This window comes from Petaurus breviceps, unplaced genomic scaffold (assembly GCF_028583685.1).
Source record: "Petaurus breviceps papuanus isolate PSGF00001 unplaced genomic scaffold, PetGlider_PUasm1.0 140, whole genome shotgun sequence".
Classification (NCBI taxonomy): Eukaryota; Metazoa; Chordata; class Mammalia; order Diprotodontia; family Petauridae; genus Petaurus; species Petaurus breviceps.
Genome location: NW_027185698.1, coordinates 2,301,832 through 2,317,838, shown reverse-complemented (window position 1 = coordinate 2,317,838; position 16,007 = coordinate 2,301,832). Strand labels below are relative to the sequence as shown.

The following is a 16,007-nucleotide window of genomic DNA, read 5'->3' as shown; positions in this document are numbered from 1 at the left end:
CTTAAGGGAGATAATAGGCACAAGTGAAGGTGCAAAGCCTTGGTATATTGGAAGAACTCTGTAGATAAAGAGAAGGTGAAGATGAAAGGGAGGTGTTGGTGGTAATTGTGAAGAGACAGGTTCCAGGAAAAGATGGAAGGGACTGATGAAAGTGCCCAAGGTGACCTTGGAAAAGAGAAAGATCACCTTTTCCTTAGTGACTAAAGCAGAAGAGGGGAGAATAATGCACAAGGGAGAGGGGTTTTAAAGTGCAAACTCAGCTGAAGATGGAGGTGAATGATTGAAGCATCTGGCATAGAGTGGACATTTAATAAGTGCTATTTGACTTAACTTTATAGTCAATCAGGGAAGAAGGCCCAGTTGAAATTAGACAGCATAGATATGTACTGGACATGATATGGCTGGATTACTTCCTCTGGGTTGTTCAGCCACACAGGAGTAGAAGTAGGGAAGATGCATAATAGCAATTACTCAGGGATGGGGTTTGACAAGGTTCCTCCATGGATTTATTTCAAGCTCTTTGCTACTACAAAAAGTGCTACGATAAATATTTTGTTACATATGGGAAGATCCTTTCTTCTTACTGTTGACCTCCTTTGGTATCTGCCTCATGGAAGAATCTCTGGCAAATTATATGGATCTTTCGTTTACTTTCTTTGCAGAATTCCATGATGGTCATATCAGTTCACAGCCCCACTAAATAGTATATGAGAAAGAAATACTACACATTTTAACTTTTGAATGGTGTTTATGGAAGGTGACGCTTTTTTGAATGTAACAGCATTTTTTTCTTTTAAAGGGAATTCGACACGTGGATCACTTTGGATTTATCTGCAGAGAGTCTTCTGAAAATGGAGGTTTTCATTTTGTTTGCTACGTTTTTCAGTGCACAAATGAAGCCTTGGTAAGAGACTCATAGTTTCTAGACCTTGTCCCAGTTTAAGGTTAAATTCAAATTCATTTTGTTTTTGTTTTCAGTAGAGTCAGAAAGCTTACTTCTCTGTCTGAAGTTAATTCTCCATTCCAGCTCTGGGTGTTTGCTATAGGTTTTTGGTTTCTGACAGTATTTCCTAATGTATCAAAGATTGTCAAGTTCTGGAGGCACATTTCAAACTATGAATTAATTAGGCTTGTTTGCAGTTTTAAAAAGCAAAAGAGAAATTAAACATCGATTAATTAATAACCCTAAATTGTTCAGCCTTCAAGCCTGATTCATGTAAAATTTTTGATTTTTGTTCACTGCCATTTTGTCTTCTTTTTGATTAGGTTGATGAAATTATGATGACTCTGAAACAGGCTTTCACTGTCGCAGCAGTACAGCAGACCTCCAAAGTTCCAGTTCAGCAGTGTGAAGGATGCCCAATGCAATGCCTCCACAAACTCTGTGAAAGGATAGAAGGTCAGTGAGGAACACCTTTGTGTGTTTCAGTATTGAACTGAAATACTTGAAGAAAAGGGTCATATTTGTTAGCATCAGTGGCATTGGTGGGGAGTTCTTAGCGTGCGAATGCCCGTCACCAAAGCCAGGGGCAGGGTGGAGGTCCCAGTTGGGGATGGGGTATAGATTTACTGTCATTCAGCAGATTAGTCACAGGCAGTTGCCTAAGGCACCCAAAGGTTAAATGATTTTTTTTCCAGGGTTGTATTACTAGGTAAGTTTCCAGACAGTATTTAAACCCTGATTTTTGTACCTCCAAGTAGCTAGATGACTCAGTGGATGGATCATTAGGCTTGAAGTCAGGAAGACCCGAGTTCAAATTTGACCTCTGATACTTACTAGCTGTGTGACCCTAGGCAAATCACTTAACCTCTGTTAATCTACTGGAGAAGGAAATGGTAGACCATTCCAGTATCCTTGCCAAGAAAACCCCATCAACAGTATGGTTCACAAAGAGTTCACGACTAGAGGTAGTTTTCTACCTCTAAGCCCAACAACATCCTATGTCATGCAAACTCAGATTGAAATTAAATGAATGGGAGAACATTTCAAATCATATAAAAATTCATTGAAAAATGCTCTTTCTTCCCTCTACAAGGTAGCTGCTTCCCGTCTTTATCTGTTATAATTTTAGACATTACAAAAATGACTGTACTTTAACCATATAAATCTGTTACTTTACTGTTTAAAAAAAATGTGCATTAGCTTTATTTTTTTTTAAATTATTTTTTTAAAGCAGTTGGGGTTAAGTAACTTGCTCAAGGTTACATGGCCAGGTGTTTCTGGGTGGGTGCTAAGTGTCTGAGCTTGGATTCGATCCCAGGTCATCCCGATTCTGGGGCCAGTGCTCTTACTCACTGTGCTACCTGGCCGCCCCCATTAGCTTTATTTTTTAAAATTTATTTTTTTGTTACATTTTAAGTTCCAAATGATTTTCCTCCCCACCCTGAACTAGAGAAGACTACTGTTTGACACAGACACACACACACATGTAGTATGTATACTTCTGTTTATCAGTTTTTTCTCTGGAGGTAGATAACATCTTTCTTCATAGATCTTTTGTAGTTGATGTGAATATTTATAATACTCAGAAGCTTTCATAGTTAACCTTTATATACACACACACATATATATATATATATATATATATATTTAAAATTTGGAAAATACTTTGCATATCTTATGTCATTCAATCTTCATACAACTTTGTGAACAAGGTACTATTTTTACTCATGTTCTAAAAATGGGGAAACTGAGGCTGACAGATTTAAGTGATTTGTCTAGGGTCACAGCCAGCCACTAAGACAGGACCATAACTCAGGTCTTCCTGTCTCCCTAGGGCAGGACCCCATCCAATGGGCCACTTAGTTGCCTCTAATAAGGTATAATGGTGATTGTCCATAGTATTCACTATGTTGAATAACATATAGTCAGTTGGGATGGATGCATCATAGATTGATAGACTTATAATTAGAAAATATTTATCGTCTTTAGAGCCTCACTTTCCTCATTATGAAAAATGGGGATAATTTAAAGCTGGAGACTGCATTAAGACTTTTGGAACACTCTGTCTTTGCCCTGTCTGTGTACCTCACAGAGTTGAAAGCAATCAAAGTTGGTATAGATGTGTTGTTATTAATCCTATTCATCTTTCAAAGCCCCAGTAACCTATTTTTTCTTCTTCCTTCTCACTATCACTCCCCCAAACATGAAGGGAGAATACCTTCATGGATGTCTGTTTTGTGTGTGTTTATAGGTTGTATCTGTAAGAAGTATGCATAGTCAAGCAGAACAAATTCTCATGTTGACTATTAAAAAAAAATTGTCTCTGTTTTCACCAGGTTCATGACCTGCCTGGTAGGAAGGTGATTTACTACAATTCTAGCCATTCCTGAAAATTGAATTTTTGGGGGGTTCTCTCTGAGCTCTTTCCTTTAGTTCTGTTACCTCTTTTTCATCTAGAGCCCTCAAATATCTTCTTTGGTTATGTTAATTTAAAACAAATTTTCCCTTCTATTTTTTTTTTCTATCAGGACAGTTCTCTTCTTTGGTAAATTCAGTGTTGCATAAAGCTTTTCTATCAGTTGGGTTAACCTGTTGAATCTCAGTGATTTTTAAAAATTTTTTCCTTACTGACTTTAATTTTCCATCTTTATAGATACTAGATCTTCCTTCCTTTTCTTAATGAACTGATTTTCCTCAGTAAAGTATCTTAAAATAGCTCCAGTTTTTTAGTCTTTACTGATGTTTCTACAGACTCTTTTCTCAAGGTTCTTTTACTTCATTGTATTGGAGCTTTTCTCCCCTGTTGCTTTTGTTTTTTTCTTTCATTTGTTTTATTTGCTTCACTTTTTTTTTTGTGGGGGGTAGTTCATTTCATTCATTTAAAACCTCTCACTCTGCCATCTTGCCAGCACCTCCAATTAATTTTTTACTTTATGGAAATCTTTTTTTTTTTTTTACTTTATGTAAATCTTAACCAGCATTTAAAACTCTGAATGTTAGATTCTTTCAATGTGATCTCTAAGTGTTGCAGAGCATTCCCCATCTAGATCTTTTCCTCTTTTCACTTTTCATGCACATCCTTCAATAAATTCTCCAGGGATCTCTCTTTCCACCATGCTCTTTTTCTTTTAATATTTTGCATGTAGATGCATCCTGGGGTGTGGGTGGGCGGGGATCCATGGGAGAGGTGGCCTTCCCTTGACATGACTGGGCAGTCATTCAAAAAAAATCACACATTTTTGTGGTGCAGATGAAAAGACCATGAAGAGTCATATTTTTATTCTTAGAGGTCATACAATAAGATGTGTACTGGTTGCTTTATGGGACTGCTTTATAAGCTTTTCTTAATTTTTCTTGCAATGTGTTCCAATAAATTGTTCTGTAAAGCAGAACAAATAACATCATATTTTCCCATAACAATAATGGTAATTATTGCTCATATTTACAGAGTGCTTAATGTTATAATTGAGTGTTATATTCACACCCAGGGACTGGTCATCAACTAAACTATAGAGATGACCTGTTATGGATCATAAAGGGAAAGCTATAATAACCTCATTAATCACTTAATTAAAAGAGTAAAATCCTACTCCAAGTCTTGTAAAATTAGCATAAGTGCCCTGTTTACTCCCTTTGTGCTATAGGCCTCCATACTATCAAGTGAATATCCATCATGTCAATTAGCCATTAATTGACAACTTTTATGCCTGCTGTAGAATTCAAAAGAGCTTCTCAGATAATTGGGATGACCTTTGTCTCCAAAAAAAAAAAAAAAGTTGCTCAGGAGAGTTTGAACTGATGCTTTTTCCAAGGTCTGATTTCCCTATATGAAGGTGACATTTGGAATCTTTCCCTTGACCTTACAGCTGTGTTCATAGCTGAGATGATTATTTAAAAAGACAGCTGCTGCAGTGCCAACATATCTGAAGGGCCCATTCAGGGCTTTAGCAATGAAGTGTCTGGAGATGAGGAATCCTTGGAATTCAGTTGTCTTCCCTTTTTCCTTTTCTCTCCTACCCTCCATCCTCCCTCTCCTTCCACCTCCACACCCACCCCTGGGCAATCCTGAAGGGCAATAATAACGACAAAAGAACTAGCCAAAGCTAGTCCTTTGTCTTGTCCTTGTGCTGCAGCCAGAGACCTGGGTTCAAACCCTGTCATAGAGAGCAGGGACATTTTCTTGGTTTCCTCTTTATTTGGCACAGGGTCTAGGACATAGTAGGCACCTCACTGTTTTTTTGTATTTTTTTTTGAGTGACTGTGTGTGGTCTTGGGCAAGATGCTTAATATCCCTGGGTCTCAGTTTTCTCAATTAGGAAATAAAGGGATTAGACTAGGAGACTTCTGAAGTCCCTTCCAGCTCCAAATCGATGCTTCTGTAATCTTTTTTAAAAAAATATTTTATTTTTCTCAGTTACATGTAAAAAATTTTTTTCAACATTCATCTTTTAAAATTTTGCATTCCAATTATCTTCTTTTCTCCCTCAACCCTTCCCTGAGATGGTAAGCAATTTGATATAGATTTTACATGTGTAATAATACAAAACATTTCCATATTAGTCATAATGTGAAAGAAGATACAGATTCTCCCCTTCACCTGCCCTCCCCACCCCCCAAAAAACCATAAAAAAAAAAAATAGTATGCTTTGATTTGCACTCAGATTCCTTTGGTTCTCTCTCTGGAGGTAGATTTTTCATCATGAGTCCTTTGGAATTGTCTTGGATCATTGTATTACTCAGAACAGCTCAGTCATTCACAGTTGATCATAGCACAGTGTTGCTGTTATTGTGTACAACAGGCCTGCACAACCTGTGGCCTGCTGCAGGATTTTAGGCAGCCTGTGAAAAATGTAGTGGAAAACATCCTTTGGACTACAGGTTGTTCAGGCCTGGTGTATGGTGTTCTCCTGGTTCTGCTCACTTCATTTTGCATGAGTTCATGTAAGCCTTTCCAGTTTTTTCTGAAATCACCCTACTCATCATTTCTTAGAACACCCAAGTATTGCCTTACAGTTATGTATACCACAAGTTATTCAACTATTTCCTAACTGATGGACGGACATCCCCTCAATGTCTAATTCTTTGCCACCACTAAAAGAGCTGCTATAAATATTTTTGTACAAATAGGTCCTTCCCCCTCTCCCCTTTTCCTTTCTTTGGGATTTTAGAACTAGTAGAGATATTGCTGGATTAAAGGATATGCCCAATTTTATAGACTTTTGGGCATAGTCTCAAATTGCTCTCTAGAATGGTTCAATCAATTTATAACTAACTCCACCAACAGTGCATTAGTATCCCAGTTTTCCCATATCCTCTCCAATATTTATCATTGTACATTTCTGCCGTATTAGCCAATCTGACAGGTGTGAAGTGGTATCTCAGAGTTGTTTTAACACACCAGTGAAAGTAGAGGTGGGAAAACAATGATTTAAAAAAAAAATCACAAAACGAGTATAGTCTACCTTTAGATCAGGGGTTTTTAACACCGATTCAGTGCAGTAGGAAATACAGTTTGGGTAGAGAAGAATCTTTTCCATCCTACACTCTTCAGACTCTAGCCAAACTAGCCTTCCCTTTGCTTTGCATACAGGATACTCCATTTCCCACCTCCATGCCTTTGCACTAGCTGTCTCCCAGTCATGGAATCAACTCCCCCTTCAACTTTGCCTTATATGATCTCTCGCTTCCTTCAAAATTAATCATCTTGCATCACTTTTCCCCCCCGAAGCCTTTCCAGATCCATCTGCAGCTGCTAATGCCCTCCATTCAAACTATTATTTGTATTCAACTACTTTGTATTTATTTTGTATGTAAACACACAAGAGTTTGTATGTGTGTATGTGTATTGTTGTTCAGTTGTTTCAGGCATGTCCTTCTCTTCATGATCCCATTTGGAGTTGTCTTTGCAAAGATACTGGAGTGATTTGCTATTTCCTTTTCCAGCTCATTTTATGGAAGAGAAAACAGAGGCAAGCAGAGTTAAATGACTTGCCCAGGGTCACACAGCTCTTAAGTGTCTGAGGCTAGGTTTGAACTTGGGAGGATGAGTTTTCCTGACTCCAGGTCTGGTACTCTGAGCACTATGGTGCCAACTAGCTGCCGTGTGTATGTGTGTATGCACACATATATCTCCTGTTAGCTTCATAAGAGCTTAGGCTCCTTAAGAATAGAGATTGTTTCATTTATTTTATTTGTGCCTCATGGCATCTGGCACAGTGCCTGATACATAATTGGCACAGTGGATAGAGTGCTGGGCCTGGAAGCAGGAATCCCTGAGTTCAAATCAGGCTTCTGACACTAACTGTATCACCTTGGGCAAGTCACCTCACCTCTGTTTGCCTCATCTCCTCATGTGTAAAATGGGGCACCCACCTCCCCGGGTCATAGTGAAGATCAAATGATAGAATAATTATAAAGTGCTTAGCACAGGACTCGGCCCATAGTAGGCACTGTATAAAGGTTAGCTGTTCTTTATGAATGTTCATTGATCGGTTAAATATTTCTTAGTTTCAGTTCAAGTTGCCCCTCTCCAGAATTCGTGACCTTATTTTTTTTCCCTCCTTACTAGGGATGTCTTCTTCCAAAACTAAGCTGGAGCTCCAGAAACACCTCACAACACTAAATAATCAAGAACAAGCGACGATTTTTGAGGAGGTTCAGGTATAGTCCGACTTTTAAAGTTTCTTAACAGCAGTTTGGCTCTCTCTTCTTCATCTCCTTGCCTTGCCTGTTGTACATTATCAAGACAGCCCTGGTCATCTTTTCCAGCACAGCACGTTTGAAGGAAATTGCATGGCCATCCTTGGAAACCCAAACGTACGCATTCATATTGCTTATTCCTGTGCTCGTTAAGGAAATCTTGGCCAGAGATGAGTTGGGTGCAGTTTCTCTTGTCCTGACCCCTGGGTCATAAAATGTCCAAGAGGGCTGGATGACAGAAGAGCTTGTTTGTTTCACCTTCTGCATTCATTTTTCCTTTTCCTTTTAGTTAGCCCTTAGGGCTCCTCCCCCACGCTGAACAGAATTGAGCAAGGATAGTTTCTTGAAGAGCTCAGTTGTGACTGTGAAGTTCTCGTTAAATTTATTCCACTGCAGTCCTGTTTGTCACATTTTCTGATGACAGTTGACAGTTTGTATAGCATACAGAGGACCTTAGAATAGGTTATCTGACCTAATTTTTAGGGCTACCCTGAAAGATAGGCAAGAGAAAAGATTATGCCCACCTTATAGGTGAGGAAACTGAGGTTCAGGAGATTATTTGCACATGCAGCCAGTAAGTGTGAAATTGGGATTGAAATGCAAATAAATTTAACAGTTTTTCTTAGACTAGTGTTTTTTCATTTGATGAATGGCTTATTTCAGGGCTTTCCTGAGGATCTTTTAAAAAATGCAAATCTTAGGAAATCAAAACATTCCCTGGGATTTCAAATTTAGAAATCCCAGAGATAGTCTGTGTCCTTAATTCCAAACTTTAAAAATCTTTTCTTTCTGGTTTTACCATGGTTAGATGTTATTCCTACAGCTAACTTCTGAGAGGTAGCATGGTGCAATGCCTAGAGAGCAGTTAACAGGTTAACTTGAAGTTAGCCAGACCTGGGCTCAAATCTCACAACTGAGCCACCTGTAGGCTGTACGTCCTTAGACAGAATGCTTTCAGAGCTCTAGGCAACTTTAAGACTAAAAGTTGTAGAAAAGGTGACAACTTTTATTGATAGAATGAGAAAGAATTCCTTACATCAGTGAAATCCCAGATCTAGTCTTTCTTCCTAACTTCTGATGGGGCCAGGTGTTACTGCATGATATGACTTTTTGGGAAAGCTTTATCACCAACGTTGTGATGCTCTTTGGACAGGTTCTTCTTTGGAGGAAAATTAAATGTAGAGTACCATAATATTCAGAATTTAGCAAAAGAATAATAATAATGAGGAGGAGGAGGATTTTTACTGGGCTAGTACAGATGACTTTTGCATAAAGCAGCAGTCATATGAAATGACTTTAAAAATTTTAAACTAATTTAATTATTAAATTAATTAATTTGCTTAAAGTTAAACAAAATGGGATCTTTCTGGTCCTCTCCCAATTTCCTTATCTCCCTCAAAAAAATAAAAGCTAGTCAAGTCTTATTGATTCTTTTCTTATTGTAATTCTATTATGTGTTCTATAAAATCTTATAAACAGCAGCAGAAAAGGCTGTCTACATAGAATGGGTACAAAATAGATTTAAAAAAAATACTTATCAGAATAATCACAAAATGCACATACTTAAATGCATTCTTCATCAAACCAATTACAAAGCAATGAATTTTTTGAGACGTTTGTTATACATTCTGTCTAAATAGTAGTATTTTCTTTGGCTCATGATACTTTGCTTATAAGAAGAATATGTACAAGCCAGAAATTAAATCTGCTTTCCAATAGATTCTAAAATATAAGGGTACCAGGAGCAAGGTGCTTTGCTTTGAATTTGTACGTTTCTGTTCCATGATAAATGTTGTTCTGTATTCAGTCACTGTAAAAATTAAAGAATAATGTTCTTTTCATATTGGATGGCTTTATTTTTTTTGTTGTTGTTTCAGTTCCTTTTCCTGTCTCCACCATTAGGTTACAGTGTATATATGTAGAAAGAACATGTTCTTTAAAGTTCCTATTCAGAAAGCTTTTATATTTTTCTTATATCCTGTGTCCCCCCCTTACAGTTCTTGGCTTTCCTGTTTTTCTCCTAATTCAATTAGCTACCTTTTCCCCCTCAAAATTCTTAATTGTATACTTTGATGGATATGTGATGCCCTGTAATGTGGGGCTTCTGCCATACATCTCACCTTCTTTCCCTATCATTTATCTTGTAGATGACATCCTTTAAGCTCCTCACATGCAGTTCTTGGTAGGCGATAATGTTATGTCTCTTTAAGCCCACCTCATATACTCTACATTGCCCTTTGGGTGACATTCAGCCTTAATTCTTCAGAAATCATGTTATTCCTTGACTTGCAGCTAAGTGGATTACAATCCAGTAGATAAACAGACTTAATGGATTTCAGACTTGGGATGCAGAAATGAAGAGTGTTGTTAATGCACATTATGGCTATGCATGTGTGCTCATCTTTGGGACCTCAGAGACATTCTTCTCAGTTGATATTATACAGTTCCATTAAAACAATTTAGTGTATGCTTTTCTAGCACATAATACCTATGGGAGATGATGCAGGTAGAATTATTGCTACTTTTCTTTCCCTAATGTCTTTATGGTAGTATATGATTTTGATATCAAAGACTGATAAATGAATAATAAATACTTACACCTCTGTTGGACTGGAAAGTTACTATAGACTGATTTGGATACTCTTCTTGACCAATTCAGGGAGTAGTTTGGGGTTTTTTTTTTTTTTTTGGTCATCTGAAGTTCTTTTTGCCAAGAGGACTTTGAAGATTACAGAGTTAGAATTGGAAGGGATTTCAGATCATTTGACATGGAGGTCCAGCTCACATTCATTCCAAACCTCATCCTCTAGGCACTGTGGTCAGTAAATGACTTGTTTCACAACGTTCTGTAAACCAAGGTTTCTTAAAATGGAGTTCACATGCCCTAAGGTAGAGGTGTCAAACATGTTGCCTGCCAAACCAGATTAAAATGTGATTGGGATGTATTTGACAAAATAGTAGAACATAGATAATGTCAGCATATGGTTTTCTAAATCAGTAGACCTCCTACAGGGTTTCTTTTTGAGTTTGATGTCACTGCCCTATGGATAGACTTCAAGGGGGTCTTTGAACTTGGATGGGGGAAAATAAATTATGTCTTTATTTTCACTATCCTCGAACTGAAATTGAGCATTCCCGTCAATTATTTAAAAACATTATTTTGCAAAGGGGCCAGTATGCTTTGTCAGACTGCCAAGAGGTTTCCAAAACACACTGGAACTAAGACTCCCTGCTCTAAGACATCTTGGATCATGAGCCTAAGGGCATCAAAGTAGCAGAAGACTAGGGGGGGAGACTTTTTTTGGTGGTGATGTGGGATCAGAGAAGGACCTGAGGCTTTTGCCACATGTATATTAAGGGTATTCATCATCTCTTGCTATTGTGGGAGAAGGTACCAAACATGATTTTAATCTGTCTCTGGGGACCATATCGTTACCTTTTTATTTTTATTCAGAATCTCATAACTATAAGAGATCCTGGCTGTCTAGGAGTGCAAACCAGTGAAGAAGTGCTCCATCAGTTCAGGATCCTGGAGAGGGTCATTCCTCATTCTCTGGCCGGCAGTTTCCCATCTCCCATCCAATTCTCCTCCTTCTCCTCCCCCCTCTCCTGTCTCCTTGTCCTCCCATCCTTATCATCATCATCATCCCTACCCCTCAGTGGTCCATGTTATCTTCTGTCCTCTCAGTCCACCGTATCCTCTGTAATTCTCAATCTATTATTAGCAGATAATTCCTTTTGTCCTAGAATTCTTTACTTCACACCACTTTTTCCATCTTCTTGCATTGTTAGAAATTTTCTTCCCCTCTACCCCTGAAGACACTCTGTCCCTGATAACCCTCTTCAATCCTGAGGGCTTTTCTCTCACCTGAAGCATCCTTAACCAGAATTGCTACTTTTCCTTTGCCATCACGTCTCTTCCTTTAGGACACACATTAAACCACCTCTATCACTCCTCAACTTGGTATTTAAAGCCTCTGCCATCTGGTTCCCACCTCCGTTTCCATTCTTATTTTATATTACCTTCTTTCATCAAACTGGCTTGCTAGGAATTCTCTGTACATTACAGTGCATCTCCCACTGCTAGGCTTTTGCATGGTTGGAATGCCTTTTTTCCCCTCACCATCACTTGTAGAATTCCTGGTTTCCTTCCAACCACAGCTCAGGAAAAATCAACATAAAGCCTTTCCTGATTCTCCCCGTCATAATAGCATTTTCTACTCGTGAAATTGATGTTATTTTGTATTTACCTAGTTATGTGCATTTTTTATCTCCCAGGAAGATTATAAGCTCCTTGAGGGTAGGGACAGTTTCATTTTAGTTTTTATCCTCGGTGCCCTGCATGTAGAAGACACATCATAAATCTTGGGTTAAAATGAACTTAACTGAATCCAGTCCATCCCGATTATAAACTATCTGAGGGTAGGGACAGTTTCATTTTTGTGCTCTGTACATAGGAGACACATAATGAATTTATTAGATTGAAATAAATTGAATCTAGTCTGTCCCCTTGAATTTACAGATGAACAAATAGACTCAGAAAAGTAGGGCCCAAGATGACACACATGGATTGAGTCTAGTCTATCCCCTTGAATTTGCTGATGAAGAAATAAGCTCAGAAAAGGAGGGCCCAAGGTGACACACATGGATGGAACAGTAGAACAGGAATTTGAAGCCAGGTCCTCTTATGCTAAATCCAGTATTGAGTCACACAGTTTGAGAATTGGAAAGGATCTTGACTACAGAGTCCATAGATTTTTTTTTTCCAGAGATGCTTCTATTATTCAGAATATTTTAATAACTTGTTTGTTTTAGAACTGCCTTCAGAGTTGAGCTAGAAAATAAGACTCCTTTGAAAGTTGCTCAGTTTTGGCAAGGACTTGTGTGCCACTGTCAGTTTATAGCAAGAGCCTGTGATTTGTCAGGAGTGATTGCTTCTGCTAGCATGGATTGCAACCAGTATATACGGCATCCCAGTCTTAATGCAGCTTCAAGCAGTTAACAACTCAAGCATTAGAGAACTCATGTATATATAAGCTATGAATGGCCTGAAACCGCATTAAGACTTTTGGGACACCCTGTATATTTGAGGAGACAGGTTTTTGGAGAGTTGCCTTATTTGGGTTTTTTCATCTTGATCACCCACCGTATTCGTGCACATTCCTTAGTTATTTTTGACTGTTCCTAAAAATGCCAAGGACGTGATTTACCATTCTTGAGAGTATTAAAAAGCATCTTTTCTTGAAAGCAGTTTAAACACGACATTATTATTTTATGGTCACCTAGTAAAAATAATTCACATTTATTTAGCTCTTAAAGGTTTGCAAGGAACTTTTGTAGTCAGGTAGTGCAGTGGATAGAGTACTGGTCCTGGAGTCAGGGAGACCTGAATTCAAATGCAACCTCAGACACTGTGTGACTTGCCTTGCAAGTCACTAAACCTCTGTTTACCTCAGTGTGTTCTCAATTGGGGATGATAGTAATACCTACCTTACAGGGTTGTTGTGAGGAAGAGATGCAATAATAATTGTAAAGCACTTAGCACAGTGTTGACACATAGTGGGTACTATACACATCTAGCTATGATGAACTTTCCTCATAGCAGCCGTATCAGGGAGATAAGAATTTGTTCCTTCATTTTACAGCATCTGAAGCTCAAAGAGATTAAGTAATTGCCCACTTACTTAGCCAGTCCCAGGGCCTGCGTTTGAATGTAGATTTCTTGACTCTCATGTCCAAGACTCTTTCCATTTCATTTCTCTGTTACCTTTCACAAGTGACTTGGTTATAGGAATGTTTAACCCCTACACAGAATGCCTTCCTTCTCTATGTAGGTAAAGGAAATATTGACTACACAAGCAATAGACACATTCAGGAATTGTTTCTGGGGTACTTTAGAAAAGGTCTTTTAACAGAACAAATAATGTTGGGGCATGCGTGTTCAGGAAGGATTAAGAAGACAAGTTTGGTTCTGTGGAAAGAACCTGACTCAAGTCAGAGAATCTGGGTTAAAATCCTGTGTTTTAACTACCTGTGTGATCTTGGGTCACTAAGTCACATCAGCTCTCTGGGCCTCTGGGGAGAAAGAGATGATTGGACTAGATGGCCTCTGACGGGCCTTGTAGGTGTGATTTTTCCATTCTTTTGGAGCTTTTTAGAAGAGTATATTATTGTGACTTTTAAGTTGATTTTTTTGATTGTGTGGAAACATCAAAGTCTCCTGCTCTTTGTAGTTAGCTGTAGAGATAGCTTTTACAGTGGCATAGTGTTGTCAGATGTGGCATTTCAGGTGGTCCCTTAGAGCCTGCTTTTGATTTTTAGGGAATCTCTTTCTGCAGTGTCTTGACTAATTTTTACTCTCAGACTTTTCCCCTGTGGAAATTTATATGACTAGACATTGAGAGGAAAAAAAACCAGGTCTCTCACCTGTCCCACTAATTTTTTTTCTTCTGTTGAAATAAATTTCCAAGAAAGTGTTTTTTTCTCTGTAAAATATGTTATGCAACTTTTTGTAGACAGAGGGCATAGTTAAAGTCACAGAGGTTTTCTGCATAGCAGGATTGGGGAGAGGGATAAGATAGCATTTACACCCCTGTCTAGATGCCTCTTAATTCCTTTCCCTTTTTCATTTGATTCTTTTTCTTCTAGGCTGGGAGGTGGGGGAATAGAGCTTTTGCTTCTCCAATTCATTCATGGTCTTTTGGGAAAGTCACAACCGAGAATGAGCTCAGAGGTAGCGGCTGCCTGGAAACAGACTACAAGTCTTCAGGCTGCAAATCTGAAACATGAAAGGAAATCCTCAATGTAAATCATCTTCCCTCCTTTGAAAAAGTATCCTTTCCACTGGGAGCAAGAGTGGGATAGTTGTATGGTCTTTTACTTTTAAGTAATAATCATTAACCATAGATTTTAGACTTGGAAGGGTAATGGATCATCTTGTCCAGTCTCCTCCTTTTAGAGATGAGGAGACTGAGGCCTGCTTGTCCAGTGCCTTGTCCAAAGTTCACGGTAGTAAAAAATATGACCTCTCCAGGATTCCAAACAAGGTTCCCCAAACTCTAAAATGGGGACTGTTTCCACCCTACCATATTGCTATGATCTCTGAAGGAAGAAAAACAAGTGAGCTCTAGATACATATTAATTCTGATTCCTGCATGTGAAATTCTGGGAATCATTTTTTTCTCTGAGGTTAAAAGGGACAAAAATATCAAAGATTATTAAAAGTTGCTTGCAGTGTTTGCTAACTGAGTTCTAGATGACTGCATAATCTACTCTTTTAAGAAGGCCATGTACGTAGTTCCAAGTTACAATCAGAATCAGAAGATTTTGGAGTTGGAAAGAAACCCAGAGATGACCAAGACCAGTAGCTTCAGAAAAGTTAGACTTGCCCAAGGTCATGTAGCAAATTGACAGCAGATCTAAGGAATGGGAATACTTTTAAGAAAGATTTAGTGCTTCACCAAAAGTTTTTTTTTTAAGGAAATAGGATATACTTTAATAGAAGATATTTGTTACTTTTATGGTAATCATTTCTGAAGTAACTGTTTCTATATATAACCAGATTTTTGACTTGTTAGGACAAATTATCAAAATCAGCACCAAACTAGGATAGAGATGAGAAGACTGGTGATCATGTGAAGGTACAGTAGATCTACTTTTACCTGGGTCAGATAAGCTCTTACTGCGAAAAACATCAGAAATTGGTCAAGTGGAAAAAAATGTATGTTGACTCTCACCATTTCCTATAAAGGTTTAACCAATATAGTCAATGAGTCGTATTTATTAAGTGCCTGCTATGTATTAGGCAATGTGCTAAGTTCTGGGGATAGAAAAAGGCAAAAGACAGACCTAGTTCTCGAGGAGCTTAGAATCTAATGGGGAGACAATAATCAAATATATACAAAGTAGGTTATATACAGAATGAATAGGAGATAATTAGCAGAAGGAAGGCACTAGAATTAGAAGGGATTGAGGAAGGTTCTCTGTAGGAGGTAGGATTTTAGTTAGAAATTAAAGGAAGCCAAGGAGGTCAGTAGTATGAGCAGAGAAAAGGGCATTCCAGGCGTGGGGGGACAGTCAGAAAGAATTCATGGAGCCGGGAGATGGAGTGTCTTGTTCTGGGATAGCCCGGATGCCAGTGTATAAAGCCATCACCATGATAAAGAGACTGAAACAGTCCAGAAACCTCTGCCTCAGCCAGCAAATACTCCTTGCCAAATGGAGAGATATGACTGCTAAAAGCAATGATTTTCTAGAACCTTAAATTCTTTTGGTAAATGTTTTATTAAAGATGATAGTGGAGGATTATGACCAGTTTTACATCATAAGATAGTTAAGAATAGTGGAAGAGAGAATGAACTCATCA

The 16,007-nt window shown here is 38.3% G+C and overlaps 1 protein-coding gene across 8 annotated transcripts in view; it reads left to right on the top strand.

Annotated features, from left to right (window-relative positions):
* TBC1D1 (TBC1 domain family member 1) overlaps positions 1-16,007 on the top strand; it is a 318,238-nt gene that overhangs the window by 138,078 nt on the left and 164,153 nt on the right. For all 8 annotated transcript variants that reach the window (XM_069068580.1, XM_069068572.1, XM_069068589.1 and 5 more), the window contains 3 exons: positions 800-904; positions 1,267-1,399; positions 7,512-7,603. In XM_069068580.1, coding sequence (XP_068924681.1) covers positions 800-904; positions 1,267-1,399; positions 7,512-7,603 — 330 coding nt within the window. The remainder of the gene's footprint in view (positions 1-799; positions 905-1,266; positions 1,400-7,511; positions 7,604-16,007) is intronic.